Source organism: Monodon monoceros, unplaced genomic scaffold (assembly GCF_005190385.1).
Source record: "Monodon monoceros isolate NGI ecotype Baffin Bay Population unplaced genomic scaffold, NGI_Narwhal_1 Super_Scaffold_21, whole genome shotgun sequence".
In the NCBI taxonomy this organism is placed as follows: domain Eukaryota; kingdom Metazoa; phylum Chordata; class Mammalia; order Artiodactyla; family Monodontidae; genus Monodon; species Monodon monoceros.
The window spans coordinates 58,851,333-58,876,818 of record NW_021703778.1 but is presented as its reverse complement, the minus strand read 5'-3'; the positions used below and the strand labels follow the sequence as shown (position 1 = coordinate 58,876,818).

The following is a 25,486-nucleotide window of genomic DNA, read 5'->3' as shown; positions in this document are numbered from 1 at the left end:
ATTCCTATTACCCTGTGTCTATAAAATAAGATGTACTTGTCACAAACTGTAAGTAAATAACACCCAGTATTTACTTTCCATAAATTTCTGTAAACAGTTATATTCTGATCGTAAAAGAGGCGTGGGCAGCAAATAATGTCTTTTGAGTAAATGAATCGATGATCTCCATATCGTACAAAAACAAAAAAGCCAGTATCTCATTTGAGTCGTTGACAGTGGTCTTCCAGAAGAACATTTTCTACTTTCAAGAATCATTCCAGTGCCGCCTTCTTTCTTAATGTGTAGTTTCTTGTATTATTTGACTACTGGCTTATGTTAGTCACCTACTGAGGTGATGGTAGCATTTCAGAAATAGTGGGTCAACTCCTGGATTGAGACTGCTTATTTTTTCTTTATTCTGGTCTTTCTCTTTAATACTCATAAGGAATTGCAAATGGCTGAAGGATGCTTTTACAAATGATATATTTGGATGTCCTGGTAGTATTTGGGAATGTATATTTAATTCATTAGTGTTTGTAGATGATTTTATTTTTTCTCTGAATAACTTACTATGTTGGAATATCATCAAATACTATAATTTAGTCTTTTCACTTTGTGTAATTGGGGAAAATGGAATATTCCTGTGTAAGAGGCACATTTATAAATATTAAGCCAAATTGTATGTAAATTTAGATTGTCAATTTTTAGCTATGTACCTCTCTTCTCAGTGTTAAGGGTGGATCTATTGTATTACTATGAAACAGATTCCAATTTCTGTCTATTCTTCAATGCCATTACATTTCTACTTACTTCTCTCTACCTAAGATCTTTGCACAAACAAGATAAGCTCTTTGTTTATAATTTCATCTATTCTCCTATCAACCTATTCAGGAGGGCAGAAACCTATCTACTCACACTAGATCAGAAATTGAGAAGAGGAAGGTCACGTGCACAGAGGGCAGAGGCTATCTCCTCTTGTGGAAATGGGGAGCCCCACTCTTGGGCAGTACACATCTTGCTTTTGCAGTGAAAGTAAATGTATGTCACTTCAGGGTATAGCAATTGCAGTGATCTAAGACAGTTGTAGCCAGAGCTCATCTGGTAAACACAAGTTGCCCCTACTCATATCTTGGTACATTACAAAATGCTGCTTTTTTTTTATTTTTTGGTTTTTCCTCGTGGCTTGTGAGATCTTAGTTCCCTGACCAGGGATCGAACCCAGGCCCCCTGCAGTGGAAGCATGAGGAGACTTAATCACTGGACCACCAGGGAATTCCCCATTATAAAATGCTTTTATAATGAACACTCTAGCTCTGAAATTGCCAAAAATCACCCAGTTAAAACTCATTGTTGGGCTTCCCTGGTGGCGCAGTGGTTGAGAGTCTGCCTGCCGATGCAAGGGACCCAGGTTCGTGCCCCGGTCCGGGAAGATCCCACATGCCGCGGAGCGGCTGAGCCTGTGAGCCATGGCCACTGAGCCTGTGCGTCCGGAGCCTGTGTTCCGCAACGGGAAAGGCCACAACAGTGAGAGGCCCGCGTTCTGCAAAAAAAAACCCCCTCATTGTTAGAATGGAATGCCAAGGTAGGTTCTGTGATAGAGACCTCATAAATGATTGCACCTAAATTGACTTTCTTTATTTTTTCTAAAGGTTCACGTACTGGTTACATTAAGAATAGGTTATAAAATTACATGCGTTGCCTAATAAGAACTTGATGAGGCTATATGTTAGTAATAGTATTGCTAAAAAGAAGTTTCAGTTGTTGAACACTTAACACAAACCAAGCAATGTGCTAAAACTCTCTGTGGATTATGTCACTTCATCCTTAAAGTAACCCAGTGAGGTTAGTAATGTTATCTCCACTTTGTAGTTGAAAGAGAGGAGACTTAGTTTGAAGAACTTCGACCAAGTCACACCAAGAAGAGTCCAGAATTTGAACCCAAGCCTACGTGCCACCACATTAAGAAAACAACGTTCTCTTTATGTCTTACCCAGACATTAAGTTCCACTTAAGGATGATAAAATAGAACCATGTCTACTACCATTCATGACACATAGTAGTTGTTCAGGTAATATTATCCCTCCCTGCTTTTTTACTCTCTGTATTAAATGTGGTTGATAGAGGGAAAATTGGGCTTTTAAAAACTGGCTTATCTGGAGTAGATTTTGAATGATTCTGCCTAGTAATTGGGGATCGTAAGGTTGGAATCTTTGACTGAATTTAATAGGAAGTTTCATGGAGAATTTGGGCTATTGTGTGTGTGTGTGTGTGTGTGTGTGTGTGAGAGAGAGAGAGAGAGAGAGAGAGAGAGAGAGAGAGAGAGCGAGCTTTCCCCTTTGCACTTAACTAAAATCAATTTCTTCTATCTTATTTCCTGAAAAGCAATTAAAATATATTTTATTTTTTAAATAAGGAAGAAGATCATTGACTTTCTCTCACCAGGCAATTATCACCACATGGTACATGTTGGGGAAGTAGGTGTTCCTTGCTTTCTGTTGTTAATCTGATCAGAGTGAGGGTGTAGATCACTTTGAAAAAATATTTGTGTAAGGAGGAGAGGTAGATATGAGATGAATAAGAAAATCTTTTGCCTGTCTCAAATTGAGGGCATTCTTCACTTTTTAGAAGACATTTCCTTGAGGTATTTAGATGCTACTTCCTCCAGGAGGTACAGTGTTTAAAGAATTGACCTTAGGTTCAAGTGCTCTCCATAGATTCTTTTTTTTTCTTTTTTTGATAAAATTTATTTTATTTTATTTTTTACATTTTTATTGGAGTATAGTTGATTTACAATGTTGTATTAGTTTCAGGTGTATAGCAAAGTGAATCAGTTATACATATACATATATCCACTCTTTTTTTTTTTTTTTTAAGATTCTTTTCCCATATAGGCCATTACATCTCCATAGAGTCTTTTTTTAATCTTATTTTTCAATTAGGGATTCAGTTCTTTCTTCATTTCTAAGAAAGAATATTGCCTTCGTATTGACCCTTCAGAGCTAGACTGCTTGATGATGCTAATAGCAGTTAATACTTATACAGGACTTACTGTGTGCCAGGCACTGTTCTAAACTAAACTTTATATGTATACTCAATCCTCACAACAGCCCTCTGAGATAGGTTTACTGTTGTGCTCCATCGAATCTAAAATGTGTTGATGCTGCCTTCTTGATTTTGCTTAGAAGTTGCTAATGAAAGGTTTCACACAACTGTATTTCCAGTGCCACCTTATTTAATAACAATTGTAAGATGTCATGGGTGGTAAGACTGTGAAATATAAGATGCACCCCACTTTTAAAGAAGTTAAGAAAGCAGATACATGATAGTATTAATAAAACAGGTTATCATTCCCATTGTTAAGATGGGGATCCGGAGGCAAAAGACATTAAATTTTCTAAAGTGACATGACTGGATTCACATCCAGGTGATTCAACTCTAGAGTCCTTGCTCTTAACTTCCACTTTTTTTATGCCTCTCAACAATTCATTGGAACTGAGCACATGTTAATATGTGGAGAGACTGCCCAAGACCCACTTCCTCATCCTTTCATTGTGGCATTCATGATAGACTGGCACCGAGATTCTTCCGAGGGAGGAAGTGTGTGTGATGTATGTATCACCTGCCTTTAGGGCTGTGATGAGGGCTGTTACACTAATGCAGGTAAAGTGCCTGACATGTGGGCATCTTACTTATTTTTAGCAAGAGCAGTGCAATTGAGAGGCCTTGATGAACTAGCTTCCCAAGCATCAATAGGCTGGAGTGCTTGCTGGAAATTGTGTGCACAAAATGTTGTTTGGGTGCCCCAAATTCTGCACTGTGCATTTTTACTGTTTCCCTGTCTGCTCTAAAATGCCAACATAAAAATAATTTGTTATTTCCATAATTGGGGAGTGGAGTATTTTTTTTTTTTTCTGAAGAACAGGTTCCAGAAACACCACTCAGGACTTGAGTAACAAAAATAAAAAGCAAAAATAATTTTTTTTTAATTAAAAAAAATGTTTATACTCTTTTAAAAATATTTTTTCTTTTTTTAAAATAAATTTATTTATTATTATTTTTGGCTGCGTTGGGTCTTCGTTGCTGTGTGCGGGCTTTCTCTGGTTGCAGCGAGTAGGGGCTATGCTTTGTTGTGGTGCACGAGCTTCTCATTGCAGTAGCTTCTCTTGTTGCGGAGCACGGGCTCTAGGCACGTGGGCTTCAGTAGTTGTGGCATGTGAGCTCTAGAACGCAGGCTCAGTAGTCGTGGCTCACGGGCTTAGTTGCTCCGCAGCATGTGGGATCTTCCAGGGCCAGGGCTCGAACCCGTGTCCCCTGCTTTGGCAAGCGATTCTTAACCACTGTGTCGCCAGGGAAGCCCTGATTTTCTTTTTTGTGTGTGTGGATCATTTTAAAAATCTTTATTGAATTTTTTACAATATTGCTTCTGTTTTATGTTTTGGTTTTTTGGCCCTGAGGCATGTGGGATCTAAGTTCCCTGACCAGGGATCAAACCCTCACGCCCTGCATTGGAAGACAAAGTCTCAACCACTGGACCGCCAGGGAAGTCCCAAAATTAATTTTTAATAATATGAAGATGGTTCTACGTGAAGACCTACCAGAAGCTGAAACTTAACATTTAGTTGTCTTTATCTCGTGGTGGTAAGCGGTGGCAAGACAACCACATATAGGACTGCAGCATGGGTTTGGGATTGTAGTCTGCTATGGACTAGAATTATTTTCTCCTGAAAGATGGAATGATTCCATTAACTCTAGGCTTTGACTAACTGACTGTAAGCTCAGATAAGGAACCTGTCACCACCAATACCCTGAAAAATCTCTGTCAACAATTTGAAGACCTGCCTGTTCCCTGAATACTTTTATTTCCTAGCAGCTTCCTTACTCTTTAGAATTCTGGTCTCTGTTAACCCAGACCAGCCTGGTCACTGTGACCAACTTAGGGCAAACTCTAAATAGCATCCCAATTTGCTAAAGGTTCCCCCCAGCTGAAATCTCTGTTTTATTGTTGGATTACAGATCAGTGTTTTGCTGCCAGGTCCTTGAGATAAGGCAGGAGGTGAGTTCTCAACCAAGGAAGGCTGTGTCACTCATCATACCTTTCCCTGTTGTTTATCGTATTCTCCTCTGCCAGTATCCCTTCTCCCAACCTGTTTTCTGTACTCCAACATGTACAAGCTGTTCAAGTGTAGAAAGAGACTGGACTGTGATGGCGATAAATATTTGAGTACAGATTGTCTACAGCTGGGGTAATTATTAGGAAAATTTTAAGTTTGTTGATTTGGTATAAGTTTAAAAGCACCAAACCATTGCTTTTGGTGCTTCTGAGTATCATTTTACGTTTTTAGTCTTGAACTGTTTGAACATCTTATCAGTCAACTTGGACTGTTTTGAACCAGTTTTTACGTTCTACTACAAGCAGTTTGATAAAATTAGAGCAACTGTGACCCAGTTGGAGATAGATTTAATTGGTCAGCACTAGCTTGATTCAGTAAAATATGCTCTGAACCAATCAAACCTTAGGTGAGCCAGTCAGAACCTACTTGTCCAGGTCAGAGCTTATTTGAGCTAGCTAAAACCAGTGTGAAGCAGTTTGGGCTCTTAAAACCAGACCTAAATGATTTTGGTTAGATACATGTGGTTTTTTGTTTTTTTTTTAACATCTTTATTGGGGTATAATTGCTTTACAATGGTGTGTTAGTTTCTGCTTTATAACAAAGTGAATCAGTTATACATATACATATGTTCCCATATCTCTTCCCTCTTGCGTCTCCCTCCCTCCCACCCTCCCTATCCCACCCCTCCAGGCGGTCACAAAGCACTGAGCTGATCTCCCTGTGCTGTGCGGCTGCTTCCCACTAGCTATCTACCTTATGTTTGGTAGTGTATATATGTCCATGCCTCTCTCTCGCTTTGTCACAGCTCACCCTTCCCCCTCCCCATATCCTCAAGTCCGTTCTCCAGTAGGTCTGTGTCTTTATTGCTGTCTTACCCCTAGGTTCTTCATGACATTTTTTTTTTCTTAAATTCCATATATATGTGTTAGCATACGGTATTTGTCTTTCTCTTTCTGACTTACTTCACTCTGTATGACAGACTCTAGGTCTATCCACCTCATTACACATAGCTCAATTTCGTTTCTTTTTATGGCTGAGTAATACATGTGGTTTTAACCAAGTGGCTTTAGATCAATCAGAAATGGTTTTGTAGGTAGAATGTCTCTGAACTTAACTCTTTCACTCTGAACCAGAATGAACCTTTGAGATCCTTTTGAACAAGTATGAATTTTTTAGTATGGATTAGAGTGTTTTATACAATTTAAACCCATTCTTAAGCTGGTCATAATGCTTTTGAAATTGACATATCTACTTAAAATTAATTGAAAATGGTTTGAACCAGCCAAAAAAGAAGGTGATGTTTGCTGACTCGGTAAACTACTCTGAGCCAGTCAGCAATCTTTTGTGCCAGAAATACATGTTTTGAGCTGCCCAGAGGCAATTTCAGAAATTATTCTAGGTCTTCAGAGCCTGTCTGATCTGTCCAGAATGGGGAGAAGAGAGTGAGCCAACATTTACTGAGTACCCAGCATATGCCAAGCATTGTGCTGGGCACTCCACAAAGAGTATCTCATTCAATCCTTAGAACAATGGTGGGAAGTAGTGTACATTTTCTTTTTCATGGAATGGAAACCTGAAAATCCAAGACTGAAAAACATCTGAGTAGCCAGTATGTGGGAGATATGAAGTCCAATCTAGCTCTGCTTGACTTCAGAAGTCACATGTTTCCTGTTAGGCTACCTTGTATGATATCCTACCTGGTCACTTTTAAATCCAACATCCATTTGTAAAAACTTGAGTAATGGCCACAAAGCTTGAGGTAGAATGGACATTGGACTTGAAGTTGGGAGACACATGTTCTAGACTTTGCAAATGAGTTAAACTCTCTGGGTTCTGTTTCATTCTTTAGCAAACTGAACCCAGAAAATGGAAGGTCTGAGCATTTATTTTCAGATCAGCAAGGCAGATAATTGTCTAAAGGTGCAGTCTGAAGAGTATAAAATATGATTAATTTCAATGGTGGTGTCTATACCTTCAGTTGTGGTATTTTGTTAACACTTCCTTTATGATGGTTTGGTTTGGGAACAAACTGTTATATATTGCTGTCATCACGAATAGAAGACAAAACCCATGAAGATCATTTGTAGACTTACCTGTGTAATTCTTCTCCCATGATAACTAAACATATTAAATTTTGGTGCAGCAGAGATAGGTTCAACAGTCTTTGAATTCCATTGAAGTAGGTTTAAAGAATTCTAGAAGAGTATGCCATTGGTGACAACATTTTCTCCTGTACCTGAAATGATACAGAAACTAGTTATAAAAATGACCAACTTTTTTCAAAATAAAAGTAAAGAGGAGGGCTTCCCTGGTGGCGCAGTGGTTGAGAGTCCGCCTGCCGATTCAGGGGACATGAGTTCGTGCCCCGGTCCGGGAAGATCCCACATGCCGCGGAGTGGCTGGGCCCGTGAGCCATGGCCGCTGAGCCTGTGCGTCTGGAGCCTGTGCTCCGCAACAGGAGAGGCCACAACAGTGAGAGGCCCGCGTACCACAAAAAAAAAAAAAAAAAAAGTAAAGAGGAAATAAGGTAGCCACAGCGACTTCTTGCATCATTCTCCTTGCAGAATTTGGAGTTGCTTTCTGCTTCCTCATTTATTTGGAGGGGAGCCCCCCCCAAATGATTCAATGTTATCTGGACCTACTTTTCAATTCTTAGCTCTTATTTATGAATAACTTGGAGCCGAGTGAGATGCTGTGATAAAACGTACTAGAATCTTTATTTGTATCCAAGTGGTCATCTTCTGGAGAGGCATTCTGTTACACACCATTAATGCTGGCAACCTGTACCTGTGAGTACAGAAGCTATAACATAGGAAAGCCATCATCTGTACAGTGTCACGCCTTATAGTGTGCAAATAGAATGCCAGATGTTTGTAGAGGCTTTGCCCTTGTCGACTGACCAGCCATATCTGAATGTGAGGCCACAGCTCTGCACTAAGGGACTCTGTGGAAGTCACTGAAGCAGCTCTTGGGGATCAGAATTCAGGATTTTTGAGCATAAGGTGGGTCACCAAATTGAGGATAGGGTGGGGGAGGCAACCTTGAAAATCAATAAATGTCCTTGCCTGAGCCTTTATGAATTTTATGGATCTATAGAAATAATCCTATAGGAAGCGTTGAGAATTGTGGTAAAGTTTCTGGGCAGGTGATGGCTGGGTGAAAAGCGGACAACGAGAGGAAAATCAGCAGCATCTAATGTAGGGCATATGATGTGTATGTGGATGGGTGAATATGTATGTTGAATGGGCAGGTAGAGTTGTCAGTGGTAACGGAATAGCTGATTGTTTTTCTGATTTTCAGGAGTGTTTATCGGTATTAGAAATGGGAGGATAAAAAGAAGTAAGCCTACCCTGGAGACAGACTATATTTCTAGGCAGACTGATATTTTGAATAGTTTGAATCTATTTAGAGGATAAAAACAAATCTTGAAAAGTGCTGATTGCAAAGGATAGAAAGTAACCATGGTTAGGTCTTGCTGTAAAACCAAGAATATTTCTTCTCAAAGGTAGACTTCTGGTCAATATTGAAGAGCTGAATTGGTAGCATTTCCTGTAGAATACCAAGGCAAATGTACATAAAGGAGCCTTTCATGGTAGAACTCAGTTCTCAAGTGAGCAGTGATATTCTAGAAAGATCTAATTTAATATGTAGTAACAATAATTTGTAAGGAAGCTGCAAACCAAGTTTTACTTGTGAACTTAACATTATCTTTGAAGGAATGATAATCACATGTGAAAATGCATAGGATAAATGAAATTGCCTCAATGTCCAAGTAAAAAAAAGAAAAGCCAAGGGTGCAGCACTAGGAGACTTTGAAAAAGGAGGGGCAGTTGGAACCACTTGCACTCTAAGAATTATTGTTATTCCTGTAATATTCTCCTTCCTCCTTTCTTTCTTTGTTTTGTCAACTCTTGTTCTACACCATCTGCGTATAAGCCTTAGTGACCATTATCTTCTTGACTTTCATTCTCACTTGGAATTTTTGTCTTAACAGTACTATAATATGCACAATAAATTCAACCTAAACTGTTACTTATTTACAAGTTCAGTAGCATCTCATCTAGCAAATGATTAAGCCCTTGGGATAGTGAATAATGTCTAATCCTCTCTTCACAGAACGCTTAGGCACATAGGTGTTACGTAGAAGTACTTGATGAACTGGATATTAAAGGAAGTCATTTAATTCATGGAAGATTCTAATATTTTCGAATCGGTTTTTGGTAAATATACATTTGTTTGTATTTTTCAGGTGAACCACTGAGTTCTTCATTATGTCTGATGGAGACTATGATTACCTCATCAAGTTTTTAGCTCTGGGAGACTCTGGAGTAGGGAAGACCAGTGTACTTTACCAGTACACAGATGGTAAATTTAACTCCAAATTTATCACGACAGTCGGCATTGATTTCAGGGAAAAGAGAGTGGTAAGTTCTGTATCCTTCTATATAAAAACATAATCTGAGTCAACATTTGCCTGTCTGTTTTGTTTACTTTGTAGGAATTAGGAGGACAAAGGTTGGAATCTAAAATTAAAGGGTACATATGAGAGTGTATTATGTTCAGTCTGAGCAATGTGATTAAAGGCTGTAACTGAGGACACTTCATATAAAACCAAGCAGATAAAATAAAAGTGAAGATTTAAAAAAATTTCCTTGATACTCTTTTGGCTGGCATGTTCCTTCTGATTTCCACAAAGTTATTTGTGGAATTTGCTTCATACCTTTGTTATGAAGCTTGCAATCTTCTCTGCTCCTCATACCCCTGTTTTGTGGGCTATTTCTTCCGTTTTTGATATCATTTTTAATGGATTTTCTCTTAATTAAGCCTCAGCTATCGCATGTGGAACACTAAGTGGCAGAACTCATTGATCCCACCAGGAGTGTGAGGTTGGAGTAGGGATGGGAATGACGGTAGGGCATATGGATCTGGGAGGTAACCAAGGGAACAGCAAGGTTCTGTAGAATAAGGGAAGAGGATATTTTAAAATATTTTTATTTAATTTATTTTTCAAAGGACAGCAAGACAAGTTATTGTGGGGTAGGGAGGAAGGCAGGAGGTTAGCATGTCCAGGAACTACATTTCTTACTGAAAAAGCAGCTGTTCCCATGAAGCAGGTCAACAAGTAGTCAGGAGATTAATGACAAAAACCCTGCAGTGGAGAGTATTCTACCTGGGAAAAATGAATGGTCTCTGGCTTCTAGGACAGAAATATTCATTCCCTCTGATCCACCCTAAGCCTTCCACTACCAGAGAGTCTGTTTCTTTTCCTTTCTTTTTTTTTTTTAATTATTTTAAAATTGAGGTATGGTTGCTGTACAATATTGTATAAGTTTCAGGTGTACAATATAGTGATTCACAATTTTTAAAGGTTATATTCCATTTATAGTTATTATAAAATATTGGCTATATTCCCTGTGTTGTACAATATATCCTTATAGCTTATTTATTTTATATAAAGTAGTTTGTAACTCTCAGTTCCCTACCCCTATCTTGCCCCTCCCCTATATGCTTGTGATTATATTTATTAACTAATCCCCATTTTATAACTTTGTTTTTAAAAAATAACTTTATTGAGATATAATTTATATAAAATTCACCCATTTAACATGTACAGTTCAGTGGTATTTTAGTATATTCACAGTTGTGCAACTGTCACCACTACCAAATTTTAGAACATTTCATCACCCCAAAAGAAACCTCATATCCTTTAGCATTTTTCCATTTTCCCTCCCGCAGCCACTAATCTACTCTCTGGATTTGCTCATTTGGATTTATCATGTAAATGGAATCATACAATATGTGGCCTTTTGCGTCTGGCTTCTTTTATTTAGTGTAATGTTTTCTGCATAATGTTGTATCATGTATCAGAACTTCATTCCTTTTTATGATCAAATAGTATTCCATTGTATTGGTATACCACATTTTGTTTATCCATTCATCCATTGGTGGACATTTCGGTTGTTTCACTTTTTAGCTGTTATGAACCATACTTCTATTAATATTCATATACATTTTTTGGGTGAACTTATGTTTTCAATATACTTATATAGGCTTGGAGCGGATTTGACTGGCTATATGATAACTCTCTGTTTAACTTTGAGGGACTTTCACGTTTTTCGGAAGATGCTGCCCCATTTTACATCCTCACCAACCATGTATGAGGGTTCCAATTTCTCTATATCTTCACCAGCTCTTCTTGTTGTCTATTTGATTGTAGCCATTCTAGTGGGTGTGAAGTGGTACGTCATTGCAAGTTTGACTGTAATTTCCCTAATGATGAATGTTGTGGAACAATCACCTTTTCATATGCTTATCGGCCATTTGTTTATCATCTTTGGAGAAATGTCTGTTCAGATCCTTTGCCTATTTTGAAATTGGTTGTTTTTTTGTTGTTAAGTTTTAAGAGGTTTTTTTTGTGTGTGTATTCTGGATAAATGTTCTTATCAGATATATGATACGCAAATAGTTTTAGCTTTTACATTTACATCTGTGATCCATTTTGAGTTAATTTTGGGGTATAGGGTGAATAGGGGTCCAGCTTCATTCTTCTGCATGTGTATATCTAATTGTCCCAGCACCATTTGTTGAAAAGACTATTCTTTCCCCTGTTGAATGTTCTTGACACTCTTGTTGAAAATCAGTTGACCATAAATGTAAGGGTTTATTTTTGGACTCTCAGTTCTATTCCATTTATCTATATGTCTATCCTTATGCCACTATCTTGATTACTGTAGCTTTGTTGTAAGTTTTGAAATTGGGAAGCACGAGTCCTCCCACTTTATCTTTTTTCACGATTGTTTTGGGTTCCTTGCAATTTCATATGAATCTTAGGGACAGCTTGTTAATTTCTACAAAGAAGCCAGCTGAGATTCTGTTAGGGTTTGCATTGACTCTGTAGAATAATTTGTTGAGTATTGGTATCTTAACACTATTAAGTCTTCTGATTTGTGAACGTGGAACGTTTTCCTATTTAGATCTTCTTTAATTTCTTTCAACAATATTTTATAGCTTTCAGAATATGTTTTATACTTTCTTATTAAATTTATTAAGTATCTTAATCTTTTTATGCTATTATAAATTAAATTGTTTTCTTTATTTTTGAATTGTTCCTTGCCAGTGTATAAAAATACAATTTATTTTGTAAGTTGAGCTTGTATACTGGAACCTTACTGAACTTGTTTATTAGTTCTAATATAACCTGTACATGTGTGTGTAGGGGGTGTATGTATCTGTGTGTGTATTTATTCCTTAGGATTTCCTATATACAAGATAGGAAATAGATGTTCGGAATTCCCATCTTCTGTTATACTTCTTCCTTTCCAACTTGGGTATGTTTTGTTTCTTTTTCTTGCCTAATCGCCCTGATGAGAACCTCCAGTAAAAAGTCGAATAGAAGTGTTCAGAGAGAACATCTTTGTCTTGTCTTTTAGGGAGAAAGCATTCAGTCACCATTAAGTGTGATATAAGCTGTGCATTTTTCATAGATGCTGTTCTTCAGGTCAAGGATGTTCCCTTCTATTCCTAATTTGTTGAGCATTTTTATCAAGAAAGGTGTTGGACTTTTTCAAATGCTTTTTCTGCATCTTTTGAAATGGTCATGTGGTTTTAGTCCTTTATTCTATAACCGTTCTATTCCATTACAAATCAGTATTGGTTGATTTTTGTATGTTAAACCAAGCTTGTTATTCTCGTGATAACTTCTACTCAGTCATGGTATATAATCCTTTATATATTTTTCTGGATTCTTTTTGCTAGTATTTTGGTGTCTGTATTCAGAGAGGATATTGGTCTGTAGTTTTTCTTCCCCTCGTATCTTTCATTTTGGTGTCAGGATAATATAGGCCTCATAAAATGAGGTGGGAGGTATTTCCTTCTTTTCTATATTTTGGAAGAGTTTGAGAAGGATTGGTGTTAATTTTTCTGTAAACATTTGATCAGATTCATCATTGAAGACATTTGGGCCTGGCCTTTTCTTTGTGGGAAGTTATTTTTATTATGAATTCAGTCTTCTTATTGGTTATATATTTCTTTAGATTTTCTATTTTTTCCTGAGTTAGTTTCAATTGTTTGGGTCTAGGAATTTCTCCATTTCTTCTAAGCTATCTAATATTTTGGCATACAATTGTTCATACTATTCCTTTATAATCTTTTTATATGTGTAAGGTTGGTAGTGTTGTCCTTTCTTTCATTTCTGATTTTAAGAATTTGAGTCTTCTATTTTTATCCTTGATTAGTCTAACTAAAGGTTTATCAATTTTCTTGATTTTTTTTTCAAAGAAAAGTTCATTTATTTCTACTCTAATCTTTATTATTTCTTTCCTTCTGCTTGCTTTGGAGTTAGTTTACTCTTATTTTTCTAGTTTTTTGAGGTTGACGTTTAAGTTATTGATTTGAGATCTTTCTTGTTTTTTAATATAGGTGTTTACTGCTAGAAATTTCCCTCTGAGCACTGCTTTAAGTTCACTTGGTATTTTTTGTATGTTGTGCTTTTCATTCATCTAAAAATATTTTCTAGTTTCCCTTGTGTTTCTTCTTTGACCCATTGGTTATTTAAGACTGTATTGTTTAATTTCCACATATTCATGAATTTTCCAAATTTCTTTCTGTTAATGATTTCTGATTTTACCACATTGTGGTTAGAGAACATACTTTGTATGACTTCAGTTTTTTAAATTTATTGAGGCTTGTTTGATGACCTAACATATGGTCTGTCCTTGAGAATGTTTCATGTGTACCTGAGAAGAATGTGTATTTTGCAGTTGTTGGGTGAAATCTTCTGTAGATGTCTATTGTGTCTAATTGGCTTACAGTGTTCTGCAGGTCTTCTGTTTCATTGTTCATCTGCCTGCTTGTTTTATCCTTTTTTTTTTTTTTTTTTTTTTTTTTGCGGTACACGGGCCTCTCACTGCTGTGGCCTCTCCCGTTGTGGAGCACAGGCTCCGGATGTACAGGCTCAGTGGCCATGGCTCACGGGCCCAGCTGCTCCACAGCATGTGGGATCTTCCCGGACCGGGGCACGAACCTGTGTCCCCTGCATCGGCAGGCGGACTCTCAACCACTGCGCCACCAGGGAAGCCCCTGTTTTATCCATTATTGAAAGTAGTATTGAAGTCTCTAAATATTATTGTCAAATTGTTCATTTCTCTTTTTATCCCTATGCATCCTTAATAAATCAGCCCTTTTATCATTATAAAATATCCTTCTTTGTCTCTAATAACTCTTTTTGTCTTCAAGTCTATTTTGTCTCATATTAGTGTAGCCACTCCAGCTCTCTCTTTGTTATTGTTTGCATGGTATATATTTTTTTCATCCTTTTCCCTACACCTTTTTGAATCTAAAGTGTGTCTTTTGTGGATAGCATAGTTGGATCATGTTTTTAAATCCATTCTACCAACCCCTGCCTTTCACTTGGAGTCTTTAATACATTTACATTCAGTATAATTACTGATAAAGTAGGATTTATATCTGCCATTTTGCTACTTGTTTTCTGTGTATCTTTTTTCTGCTGTTTTGTTATTTCTTTGCAACTGTGTTACGTAGATATTTTCTAGTATACTATTTAAATTCCCTTGTCATTTTTTACTATATATTTTTTGAATTATTAATAGTTCCCCTAGGGATTACAGTTGTCTTCTTAATTTTTAACAATCTAGTTTGGATTAATACCAATTTAATTTCAATGCCATACTCTGCTCTTATGTGGCTCCATTTCCTACCCCTTACTTTGCACTGTTATTGTCATACAAATTGCATCTTTATACACTGTGTGCCCATCAACACAGGTTTATGATTATTAATTTATGCAATTGTATTTTAATCAGATGGAAGAAAAGAGTTGCAAAAAACCATTTATACTGTCTTTTATATTGACCCACGTAGTTATCTTTACTGGTGCTCTTTATTTCTTTGTATGGATTCAAATTACTGGCTAGGGTCCTTTCATCTCAGCCTAAAGCTCTGTCTTTATTATTTCTTGCTGGGCAGTTCTGCTAGCAATGAATTTTCTGTTTTTGTTTATCTGAGGATGTCTTAATTTCTCTTTTAATTTTAAAGGATAGCTTTGCTGGATATAGGATTCTTGGTTGACAGTCTTTTTTCTTTCAACACTTTTTGGCATCCTACTGCCTTTTGGCCTTCATTTTTTTTGATGATAAATCAGCTCTTAGTCTTATTGGGATCCCTTGCATGTGCTGAATCACTTTTCTCTTGCTGCTTTTAAAATTCTCTCTGTCTTTTGATTTTGACAGTTTGATGGTGATATGTCTAGTCAGTATCAGCAAGCTTATCCTTCTTGGAGTTTACTGAGTTTCTTGAATGTGGAGATGAATGTTTTTCATCAGATTTGGAAAGTTTTTAGCTATTATTTCCTCAGATATTTTTTCTGCCTCTTTCTATCTCTCCCTTTTTTTATTTTTATTTTTTTACGGGATTGCTAGTATGCATATGTTGGTATGTTTCATGGTGTTCCATAGGTCTCCAAGACTCTCTTCACTTTTTTTAAAAAAAATTAATTTATTTTTGGCTGTGTTGGGTCTTTGTTGCTGTGCGTAGGCTTTTTTTAGTTGCGGCAGGCAGGGGCTACTCTTCGTTGCCGTGCGCAGGCTTCTCATTGCGGTGGCTTCTCTTGCTGCGGAGCACGGGCTCTAGGCGCATGGGCTTCAGTAGCTGTGGCGCACAGGCTCAGTAGTGTGGCTCGCGGGCTTCAGAGTGCAGGCTCAGCAGTTGTGGCATGCAGGCCCAGCTGCTCCACAGCATGTGAGATCCTCCTGGGTCAGGGCTCGAACCCATATCCCCTGCACTGGCAGGTGGATTCCCAACCACTGTGCCACCAGGGAATTCCCTCTCTTCACTTTTATTCATTCTTTTTTTTTTCTTTTGTGAGTAGACTAGGTGATCTCAATTGAGCTATCTTTAGATTCAGTGATTATTTCTTCTGCCAGTTCACATCTCCTCTTGAGCCCCTCTAGTGAATATTGCGCTTCAGTTATAATTTTTAACTCCAGAATGTCTGTTTACTACTTTTTATAATATCTATCTCTTTATTGACATTCTCTATTCAGTGAGGCATTATTCTCATACTTTCCTTTGATTCCTTAGACATGATTTCCTTTAGTTCTTTGAACATATTTATAATAGCTGATTTAAAGTCTTGTAAGTTCAACATCTGGGCTTCCTTAGGAGTGGTTTCTTTTGGTTGCTTTATCTGTGTGTGTGTTCCTATTTCTTTGTGTGTCTTATAAATTTTGTTGAGAGCTGAACATTTAAATTGATAGAATGTAGCAACTCTGGAAATCAGATTCCTCCCCATTCCCAAGGGTTTCTTGTTTTTCCCCTTTATTTTTGTCATCACTGTTTGTTTAGTGATGTTCTTGGGCTAATTCTGTGAAGTCTGTATTTCTTGTTATGTGCAGCTACTGAAGTCTCTGCTTAGTTAACTTAGTGGTCAGCTAATGAGTGGACAGAAAGTTTCTTAAATTCTTGAGCCAGTATATCTCTCAGCTTTCTCTGAGGGACTCTGTGTGTGTGTGTGCTGGGATGTTTGCTTAATGCTCCTGCAGGCAGTTCACAACTCTGCCTTAGCCTTCACTTCTGCTTGAGAAGAGTCTCAAGGTCAGCCAAAGGTGAGAGATTAGGGCATTTTTATGTCTTTCCTGGACATATGTACAACCATGTACATGAACCTGGCCTAGTAGGTTCCAAGGAATATTTTGAAACTTTTCAAATCTCTCTGTGGACATCTCATATCTTTAAGATTTTGGGTTAGATTAGGTCCAACTGGTCTTGCTGCCTTTGGTAGCTGTGATGTTAAATAATTGCTGCTGATTGCTTTCAATAAATGGTCTAAGGATGGGGTTTTCTCATAGAGCAAGTTAAGTCAGATAAAATAAAGACAAGACTTGGGAATGGAGCTTTACAGGCAGATTTCAGACACTACTCTGGGGATGAGACTTTTGGGGAACTCCAAACCTGTTCTGCCTCTCCTTCCTACAGTCGTTGCTGCACTGATGGTTTTCACAGCTGCTGTAGTTGTGCGTCTGTTGGTTTTCAAGGCTACAGTGGAGCTGGGGAGGGGGAATGGGAATAGGACTAGTTAAAAAGGCACAAAATTTACAATTTTTTACTGATATTCAGCTGTTTTTCTTGAATAGGTGCTCCTTGGAATGTTGCAAGCCTTTGTGAATTTTAAGGGTTTGGAAAAAGTTGATTTTGACTATTTTTGCCAGTGTTTTTATTGCTTTGATGGAGGAAGAGATTTTCAGAGGCCCTTCCTATAAAATTGTTTTAAGAGTACTTTTTAAAGATAGGATGGGGAGAAGGTAATATTTCCTGAAGCTAGTGACCTGAGGGGACTTTGAGGAAAGGTGAGCTGATTATTATTTTTTAATACAAATTATGTATTACTTGTATATTTTGTAATATATTTATAAAGATATATAATGTACATACATCATTTAATACAAATTATTGTGTTACCCAAAGACGATTATTTGGAATAAAATACAAATAAGATTGTATTCCGGATGGGATTTCCTTTAGAAGTTTAGATGCTTAGGGGAGTTGTACTGAATAGGAAAGTGAGAAGAAGTTCTCTCAGAAGTTCTCTTTTTCTCTTTCATTTTTCCATTTTAGGTGTACAGAGCCAATGGACCAGATGGAGCCATTGGCAGAGGCCAGAGAATCCACCTGCAGTTATGGGACACAGCAGGGCAGGAGAGGTATGAGATCTTCAGTTACGTGCTCCTTACTGGAGGAAAGGGGAAAAACAGCTGCGCTCTTCACACAGTGACCTGAGCAGGAAAAGGCCAGCTGATTAGTTGATTTGCACCTGGATAAGACATGCTGCCAAATTAGCAGGAAATGTATCAGTCTGAGCTGATAATGGTGGCTTTATTTCATACAAGGTCAAAGGAAAAATGAATCCTTTTCAAAATGGACCCTTTTACTTATGGACTTTTTTCTTTTTCTCCCACCCTTTTTTTAGACCTGTATACTTTTCTCCATTTGCTTTTGCTGTTTACTCAACCACAAAGAAAGCTGTAGAGTTGTATGCATTATTCTTACCTGATTGTTGAAACCTAGTAGAAAATCTCATTGGAATTAATTTATATAGTCAGAGGTTGCTTGACAAAAATGTCACATGAAATCTTCATATGAAGTTACTTTTTAAAAATTGCAGTATAGATGATTTACAGTGTTGTGTTAATTTCTGCCGTATGGTAAAGTGATTCAGTTATACAAATATATACATTCTCTTTTATGTTCTTTTCCATTATGGTTTACCACAGGATATTGAATATAGTTCTCTGTGCTATATAATAGAACCTTGTTGTTTATAATAGTTTGCATCTGCTAATCCCAAACTCCCAATTCATCCCTCCCCCACCCCTCTCCCCCCTTGTCAACCAGAAGTCTGTTTGAAGTTGCTTTTAGTTAGCTATAGCTATGTTATCTCTCACAATTTCCTTGAAGGATTTTGTTTGTTTAACTTTTTATCATGGGAAACTCCGAGTATATGCAGAAGTAGAGAGGAGAGTACAGTGAACTCAGGTACTAATTCCCAGGTTTCAACAGCCATCAAGTTGTGGCCCATCGTACTTCACGTATATTCCTCACCTTTTCTCACCACCCCCACCGCCCAATTATTTTGAAGCAAATCCCAAATTATTTCATTCATAACTATTTTGGTACGTATCTCTGAAAGATAAGTACTCTTTTTGTAAAAACATGGATTAGAGGTATTTGAGGAAACGGATTAGATGAGCGGATTAGAGCGGATTAGATGACAGATTCATCATCAATTAGAGCAGATTAGATGACAGATTCATACCAGTATTTTCTTCCCTGGAGCCTATGCCTGTCAGTTGCAGGCTTTGCACAAAAGCAAAATAAGAGAAAACCTGCTACTAGAGGGGGAGAGAGAGAGGAGAGAGCAGGATAAATCCTTGGTGGAGAGAGTACCAAGAAAGGGGAGACTGTGGCGATACTATCCCCACCTTAAAGCCAAAGAAATGGTTCTGAGAGATAAGAGATTTCTTTAGAGACTGAACATTAAAAGGTCATGGAACACATTGTGATGTTCAATCAAGTCAAGCTTTCACAGGACAAAGAAGACAAACACAGCAAGCACCATTGCTTTTGGCCTATTTAACTCTTAATTGTACAATAAATTCTTGGCTGAGACTAAGGAATCACAAGCTAGTTCTTGTCATCCCTGTCCAGCAGGCTGGGTTTTTAAATCACATGGCCTATTATTAACACATAAACTTTTATCAGTTAGATAAATAACTGTAATATACATGTTTGGAATATCATCATCTAACTTATTTAAAATTTTTTTAAAGTTTACACAGATGGTCTTTATTTTAAAAGGAAATGGCACGTTTAACTTTGGATAATTGTTGGCATTTTCGAAAGTCTAGATTTGTTTTCACATATTCTTTCTTGCTCTAGATAACTATTTACTATATTTTGTATGCTATCCAATATCATTGATTATGTACATAATTTTACACTGTTGAAATTATCTATTAATGTAATACAGTAAATCTTGCACAAATAAGATTTATGCGTGTATAATGTGCACATATAATGTGAAGTTACTAGAAACAGCGGCATGTTATTAAACATCTAACTTGTTTTTGATGAACTATGTAAGAGGCTGAGGGCACTGCTGGTGGCTTTATTTCTCAAGGGTGGGGCCATGGTTTAGGTGACCAATCTGCTTTATGTTCCCAGGTTCCGCAGCTTGACAACCGCATTCTTCAGAGATGCTATGGGGTTTCTTCTGCTTTTTGATCTGACAAATGAGCAAAGTTTCCTCAGTGTCAGAAACTGGATAAGTAAGTGTTAATAGTCTCCCTGCCTCTTGCTTCCCACTCCCTGCAATAAAATCCCTTTTATATTCTACTTCTTTTGTAAGTTGTTCTGTAAGAGCTCCTAGTGCTGTTTAAGATGCTGTTTAAAGGAGCAAGGCTCTTAGTTTAGGGGTGAAGATAACTGAAATACTCTGCTTTCCCTAGTCATGCTCACCTTCATTTGTTGAGTGCATCCTGCACTCTAGATACAAGGAGTGCCTTCTGTGTAATCTCTTCATCAGTCTTTTCCACAAAGGGGACTCTCATCTGCATTTTATAGATGAGGAAATAGAAGCCTAGAGAAGTGCTATCAGGTATTTTACCATCCCAGGGTTTAAAACATATATTACATTGACCCTTTTGAAAACTTAATGGACCCTGCCCCTGGCTCCATGTCTCTTCTGTATTTAGAGGCCCCTTTCTACTTTTAGGGCCAGAGCATTTACCAGGAGGATCCTGTCATAGAAACCTCTAGAACTGCATTGGCCAGAGTGGTCCCCAGCACAATATATATGGACCTGCATTTTGGCTCTTCGGAGACAGCCTAATCTCTTACATGATTGGTTATAGTAGCCATTTAAAATCCTGCTACTTGACCAAATGTATCATTTTCTTGCCTTGCAAATGTACATTTTCCTCTGTTGGTTGTATTAGTGTTACCTTAGAGAATCTATTGAGAGGGCTGTGATGTTAAATTCTTAACATCCAAATCTTTAAAGTGAAAACACTTATTTCGAAACACCCACTACTTAAGAATTTGGAGTTTTTGTATTATGAAAGGGTAATGGGCTGTGGTTTTTATAGTAGAAAACCTTATTTTAGAAAATGAGGGACCTCCCTGGTGGCGCAGTGGCTGAGAGTCCGCCTGCCAATGCAGGTGACACAGGTTCATGCCCTGGTCCAGGAAGATCCCACATGCCGCGGAGCACCTAAGCCCTTGCACCACAACTACTGAGCCCACATGCCACACTACTGAAGCCCGTGAGCCTAGAGCCCATGTTCCACAACAAAAGAAGCCACCACAATGAGAAGCCTGTGCACCACAACAAAGAGTAGCCCCCCGCTCGCCGCAACTAGAGAAAGCCCGCGCGCAGCAACAAAGACCAAACACAGCCAAAAATAAACAATTTTTAAAAATCAAAAAAAAAAAGCGTTTTTAAATAAGTAATTTTTTAGTGCCTTGTGGTTTTCAAAGCATTTTCACGTAGTTTGTGTCTGATCCCCACGTGCCCCCTGTGAGCAGATGCAGGGAGGTGGTGTGTCCTGATTTTAGGATGAAGATGCTGAGCCTCACAGAGTAACATACTTGTCCAGTGACATGGAGCTTTTGGCTTTTGATTCAGCGGCCTTTTTTCCCCCTTGATTCAGTGGCCCTTTATGTTCTTTCTCAACTAAGTTGATCACTAAGAGTTGAAGAGCTATTTAATACTTTAAATATAGGTTCCCCAATTTAGTCATGCTTACTGGGCTTCACTCCGTTAAATGCCTGCCTGAGTCACACACCCTTACAATTGAAGGGTGGTGGCTATTTCTAATCTCTTATCCTCATTCCTTGCTCATCATTCTCTCCTCTGCATCATCGGAACAAATTCTGGGGCTTTCTTAAGTCAAGCACTTTATAAGGATTGTTGTTAGAGATGGGCTCATAGAATCTTAGCATCGAAAGAGCATCAACCCACCTATTTTTCACTGGCAGAAACTGAAACTCTGGACAAGATAAATCTTGTCCATTTGGGCTTTATGGCTAGTTAGATGAAGAACAAAATGATGTGAAATTATGTGTATGTATGTATTGTTTTATGTTTTCCTTATAGTGTAAAAGAATTCTTTTTGCCCAGTTAGGTAAAGAAAACATGCATATTGGAGATTTCGCATCTTCAATGGAAAGTATTCTCCTCCCTCCAGCCCCGTTTTTAAAAAAATGGTATAAGGTTCAGTGTCAGAGGTGGTAATAGCAAATCTTAATTAGGAATAAAAATTTGTTAATTATCTATACATTTTATTTTTCCTCTTCCTGTTAGTATTTTGACTATTAGAGGGATCATTCATTTCTTCTTTTTTTTGGTCAAATTAAAAAAAAAAAAATATATATATATATATATATATACACACACTAATGGTGATAGAAGAACAGAGGCAGTGTTGCATTGAGCAGGTAGCTGAGTCCTGGGCGCTGAAGGCCCAGGGGGAGGAAGCAGGTCTGCCCCCTCCCTTTGCTTCTCCAGAGCTGCATTGCAGTCCCTTCTCCCTTGACCCAAGATCTGTCCATGCCCTCTTGGGCAAGGGGTAAGAGTCCCAAGGTGATCCCTGCTGAGTTTAGGAGACTGAATAGAGAGCTGTGTCCTCTGGGCCTGAATTTGAAATCTGAGAGGAATCAGATAGGTTTTATCACTCACCTGTCTTTCTGGAGCTTGTAGGAGGAGGCAGTCATGCCCACAGGCAGCGTGTTTTGTAGGGAAACTCTAAAGCAGCCTATATTTCTAAACTTTTCTTCTGTAGCCTCACATAAATGGGACAAGAGCCCAGCAGGTATATTTTTAACGTATTTTTGCCTTTATATTTTTATTCCTGTTATTCCCTCTGTCTGAAAAGCCCTCCTCACACCCACTCCCATTTCCTTAAAAAGTAGAGTTTTACTTTTTCTTTAAAATATAGCAAAATATGGCCTCCATGAAATTTTCTGTGACAACTTTGTTGGATTAAATTTTTTCTTTCCTCTTAACTCCTATTACCTTTTGTACTACTTACAGGGTCCGTATCACATACCACCTCTAGTTGTAGTTATTTATGTATGTGCTTTTTTCCTTAGTGAGATTTTTTTAAAAGAATTAATCAATTTACTTAAAAAATTTTTTTTATTTGGCTGTGCCGGGTCTTAGTTGAGGCATGTAGGATCTTTAGTTGCAGAATGCGAACTCTTAGTTGCGGCATGTGGGATCTATTTTCCCTGACCAGGGATCGAACCCGGGCCCAGTGCATTGGGAGCACAGAGTCTTTAGCCACTGGACCACCAGGGACGTCCCTAATTTACCTTTTTTTCTTTTGTGGCTGTGTTGGGTCCTCATTACTGCGCACGGGCTTTCTCTAGTTGCGGTGAGTGGGGGCTACTCTTCGTTGCAGTGCATGGGCTTCTCATTGCGGTGGCTTCTCTTGTTGCGGAGCACAGGCTCTAGGCACACAGGCTTCAGTAGTTGCAGCACGTGGGCCCCAGTACACGGGCTTCAGTAGTTACAGTGCCTGGGCTCAGTAGTTGTGGCACGCGGGCTCAGTAGTTGTGGCACACAGGCTTAGTTGCTCCACAGCATGTGGGATCTTACTGGACCAGGGATCAAACCCACGGTAAGTAATTCACAGATTTTGTAGAAAAGTTGGGAAAAAAGAAAAAGAAAAATTATCAATTATCGTACTTCCCAGACTCCTCAAACTAAATACTATTAAACATTGCTACTGGTAATACACAGCAGCTCTAAATTCTTTATTATATTAACTTAATGATTGTCAAGTGCAAGCATGCATCTAGATCCCCCCAGAGGGCTTGTTAAAACACAGATTCCAGGCCTGAAACCCAGCCTTCCTGATTCAGTAGATCTGGGGTGGTACCTGAGAATTCGCATTTCTAACAAGTTCCCAGGTGATGGTTAGGCTGCTGGTCCATGGACCTTACCTGAAGAGTTGCTGAATTAACTCATTTAATCCTCACCTAAACCCTATGAAGTAAGTACCGTCATTATCACCATTTACAGATGAGGAAACTGAGGCACAGAGTGGCCACATAACTTCCTCAAGGCCACACAGCTAGTAAATGGCAGAGCCAGGATTCAACCTTAGACACCCTGAGTCCTGAGTTCATGCTCATAACCATGACACTGAATAGACACGGTGTTAACAGAGCACAGGGTCTCTCTGGAGACCAGAAAGGTTTCACAGTAGAGGTAACTGAGAGGCAAGTCTTAAAGGAAGGGTTGGGAGTCCCTGAAGGAAGGTTGTGTTTGGGTATTCAGGGGTGTGGGGACAGCATGTGTAACAGCCTGGAGGAAAGAAAGGTCTCGGCTCTTGTTGGAAATGGTACACAGTTTGGTCTTGCCTGTATAGGTCTTGTTTCCCCTAACTATCCCTTGAGGGCGAAGGTCAGTGCCCTGAATTCTGCACCAAGTATCAGGCCTCCCTTATTGCTCAGTAAATACTTGCCGGTTTGACTTTCTCATGATAAGATATAGCGAACGTGACTTTATAATGAGGAACTAAAATGTCAACACTTTTCTGGTTAACCATGATAAAAAATAAATTAAGCCACACATTTTTGAGGATGTCTTATTGTGCAAGTTTGGGTTGCTTTCATTTCATTGTGGAGTGTGATGAGGAAGAAATAAGGCTTTATTTTCCTTCTTGGGGAGATTAAGCTCTTTAGCTTAGTTGAAGCTCCCTTGATTTAACTGCTATTAAAAATTATTGCCCATTTACAGGTTTTCAGGTGAAAAGAAATAGCAGCTATGGAGTAAGAATTGTAGTCTCCTGCTTCTTGGTTCTGGTGACAGAATCATTTACTATTTATTCTGGGTTTTCTATCTTCATTTGATCCTATATTTTGTTTGTTTTAGATAAATTGATTCTGCCTTAGGATAATAGGAAAATGTGAAAAACATTTCAGATGGAAATAGGTTAGTTTATAGAAAGACAATTTGTTTTAAAATGTCATTGCTGTGGAGAGAAAATATATGAAAATCAGAGCTTTAAGATTAGCCATAAGCACTAGTAAATCCTCCAAGTGTTTTTTTTTTTTCAAATGGCCTTCATAAGAGAGACAGCTATGTTGTATGTGTATGCGTGTGTGTGTGTGTGTGTGTGTGTGTGTGTGTGTGTGTGTGTGTACATAACTTTTGGAGAGAGAACAAATTCTCCCATTCCTCTCCGATATAAATAAGCTGGGGTATGTGCATAAGGGTAGGATTAGTTTTACATCTCTGCCCCATCCATTTAGTTTTATAGCTTAGGGTCTTGGTGCTTTGAAAGAATTATATCAGTTCCTTATATCTGTATATCCATTTACAGTTTCAAACCACTTTTGCATGTATTCTCCACTGATCATAGACTTACATTACTTACCTATAATAAATTTTCTTATATTAATAGGCCAGCTACAAATGCATGCATATTGTGAAAACCCAGATATAGTGTTATGTGGAAATAAGAGTGATCTGGAAGACCAAAGAGTAGTAAAAGAGGAAGAAGCCAGAGGACTTGCGGAGAAGTATGGGTGAGTATTTTTGTGGAGGAATCTACAGAGCAAGTTTCCAATACAAACATTTGCATATGAATGGATAACAAAAGGGGCAAAAGCAAAAAATTGAAACACTGAGATGTAGCCCTTGGGGGGAGGTGTCAAATACCTACTTTGCCTATTAATATTATATGATATGGGAACCATAGCAACAGCAGTGGGCGAGGGCCCTCATTCAGCACTTCAGTACCGTTTTTCTCAATCTCTTGGTGTTTGAAGAAAGCTTTGAGGTCAAATGCCCTAACTATGTAAGGCCTCCTTTC

At 38.2% G+C, this 25,486-nt stretch overlaps 1 protein-coding gene across 2 annotated transcripts in view; it reads left to right on the top strand.

The window, feature by feature from the left end:
* The window catches only part of RAB27A (RAB27A, member RAS oncogene family), a 73,615-nt gene that overhangs the window by 36,888 nt on the left and 11,241 nt on the right, over positions 1-25,486 (top strand). Inside the window, exons 1-5 of one of the 2 annotated variants that reach the window (XM_029237933.1) lie at positions 5,011-5,032; positions 9,340-9,514; positions 17,721-17,806; positions 19,827-19,930; positions 25,076-25,199. In XM_029237933.1, the coding sequence (XP_029093766.1) occupies positions 9,362-9,514; positions 17,721-17,806; positions 19,827-19,930; positions 25,076-25,199 (467 nt within the window). In that variant the 5' untranslated portion in view covers positions 5,011-5,032; positions 9,340-9,361. Of the gene's footprint in view, positions 1-5,010; positions 5,033-9,339; positions 9,515-17,720; positions 17,807-19,826; positions 19,931-25,075; positions 25,200-25,486 lie in introns of those variants that run through there. The other variant, XM_029237932.1, reaches the window with a different exon arrangement.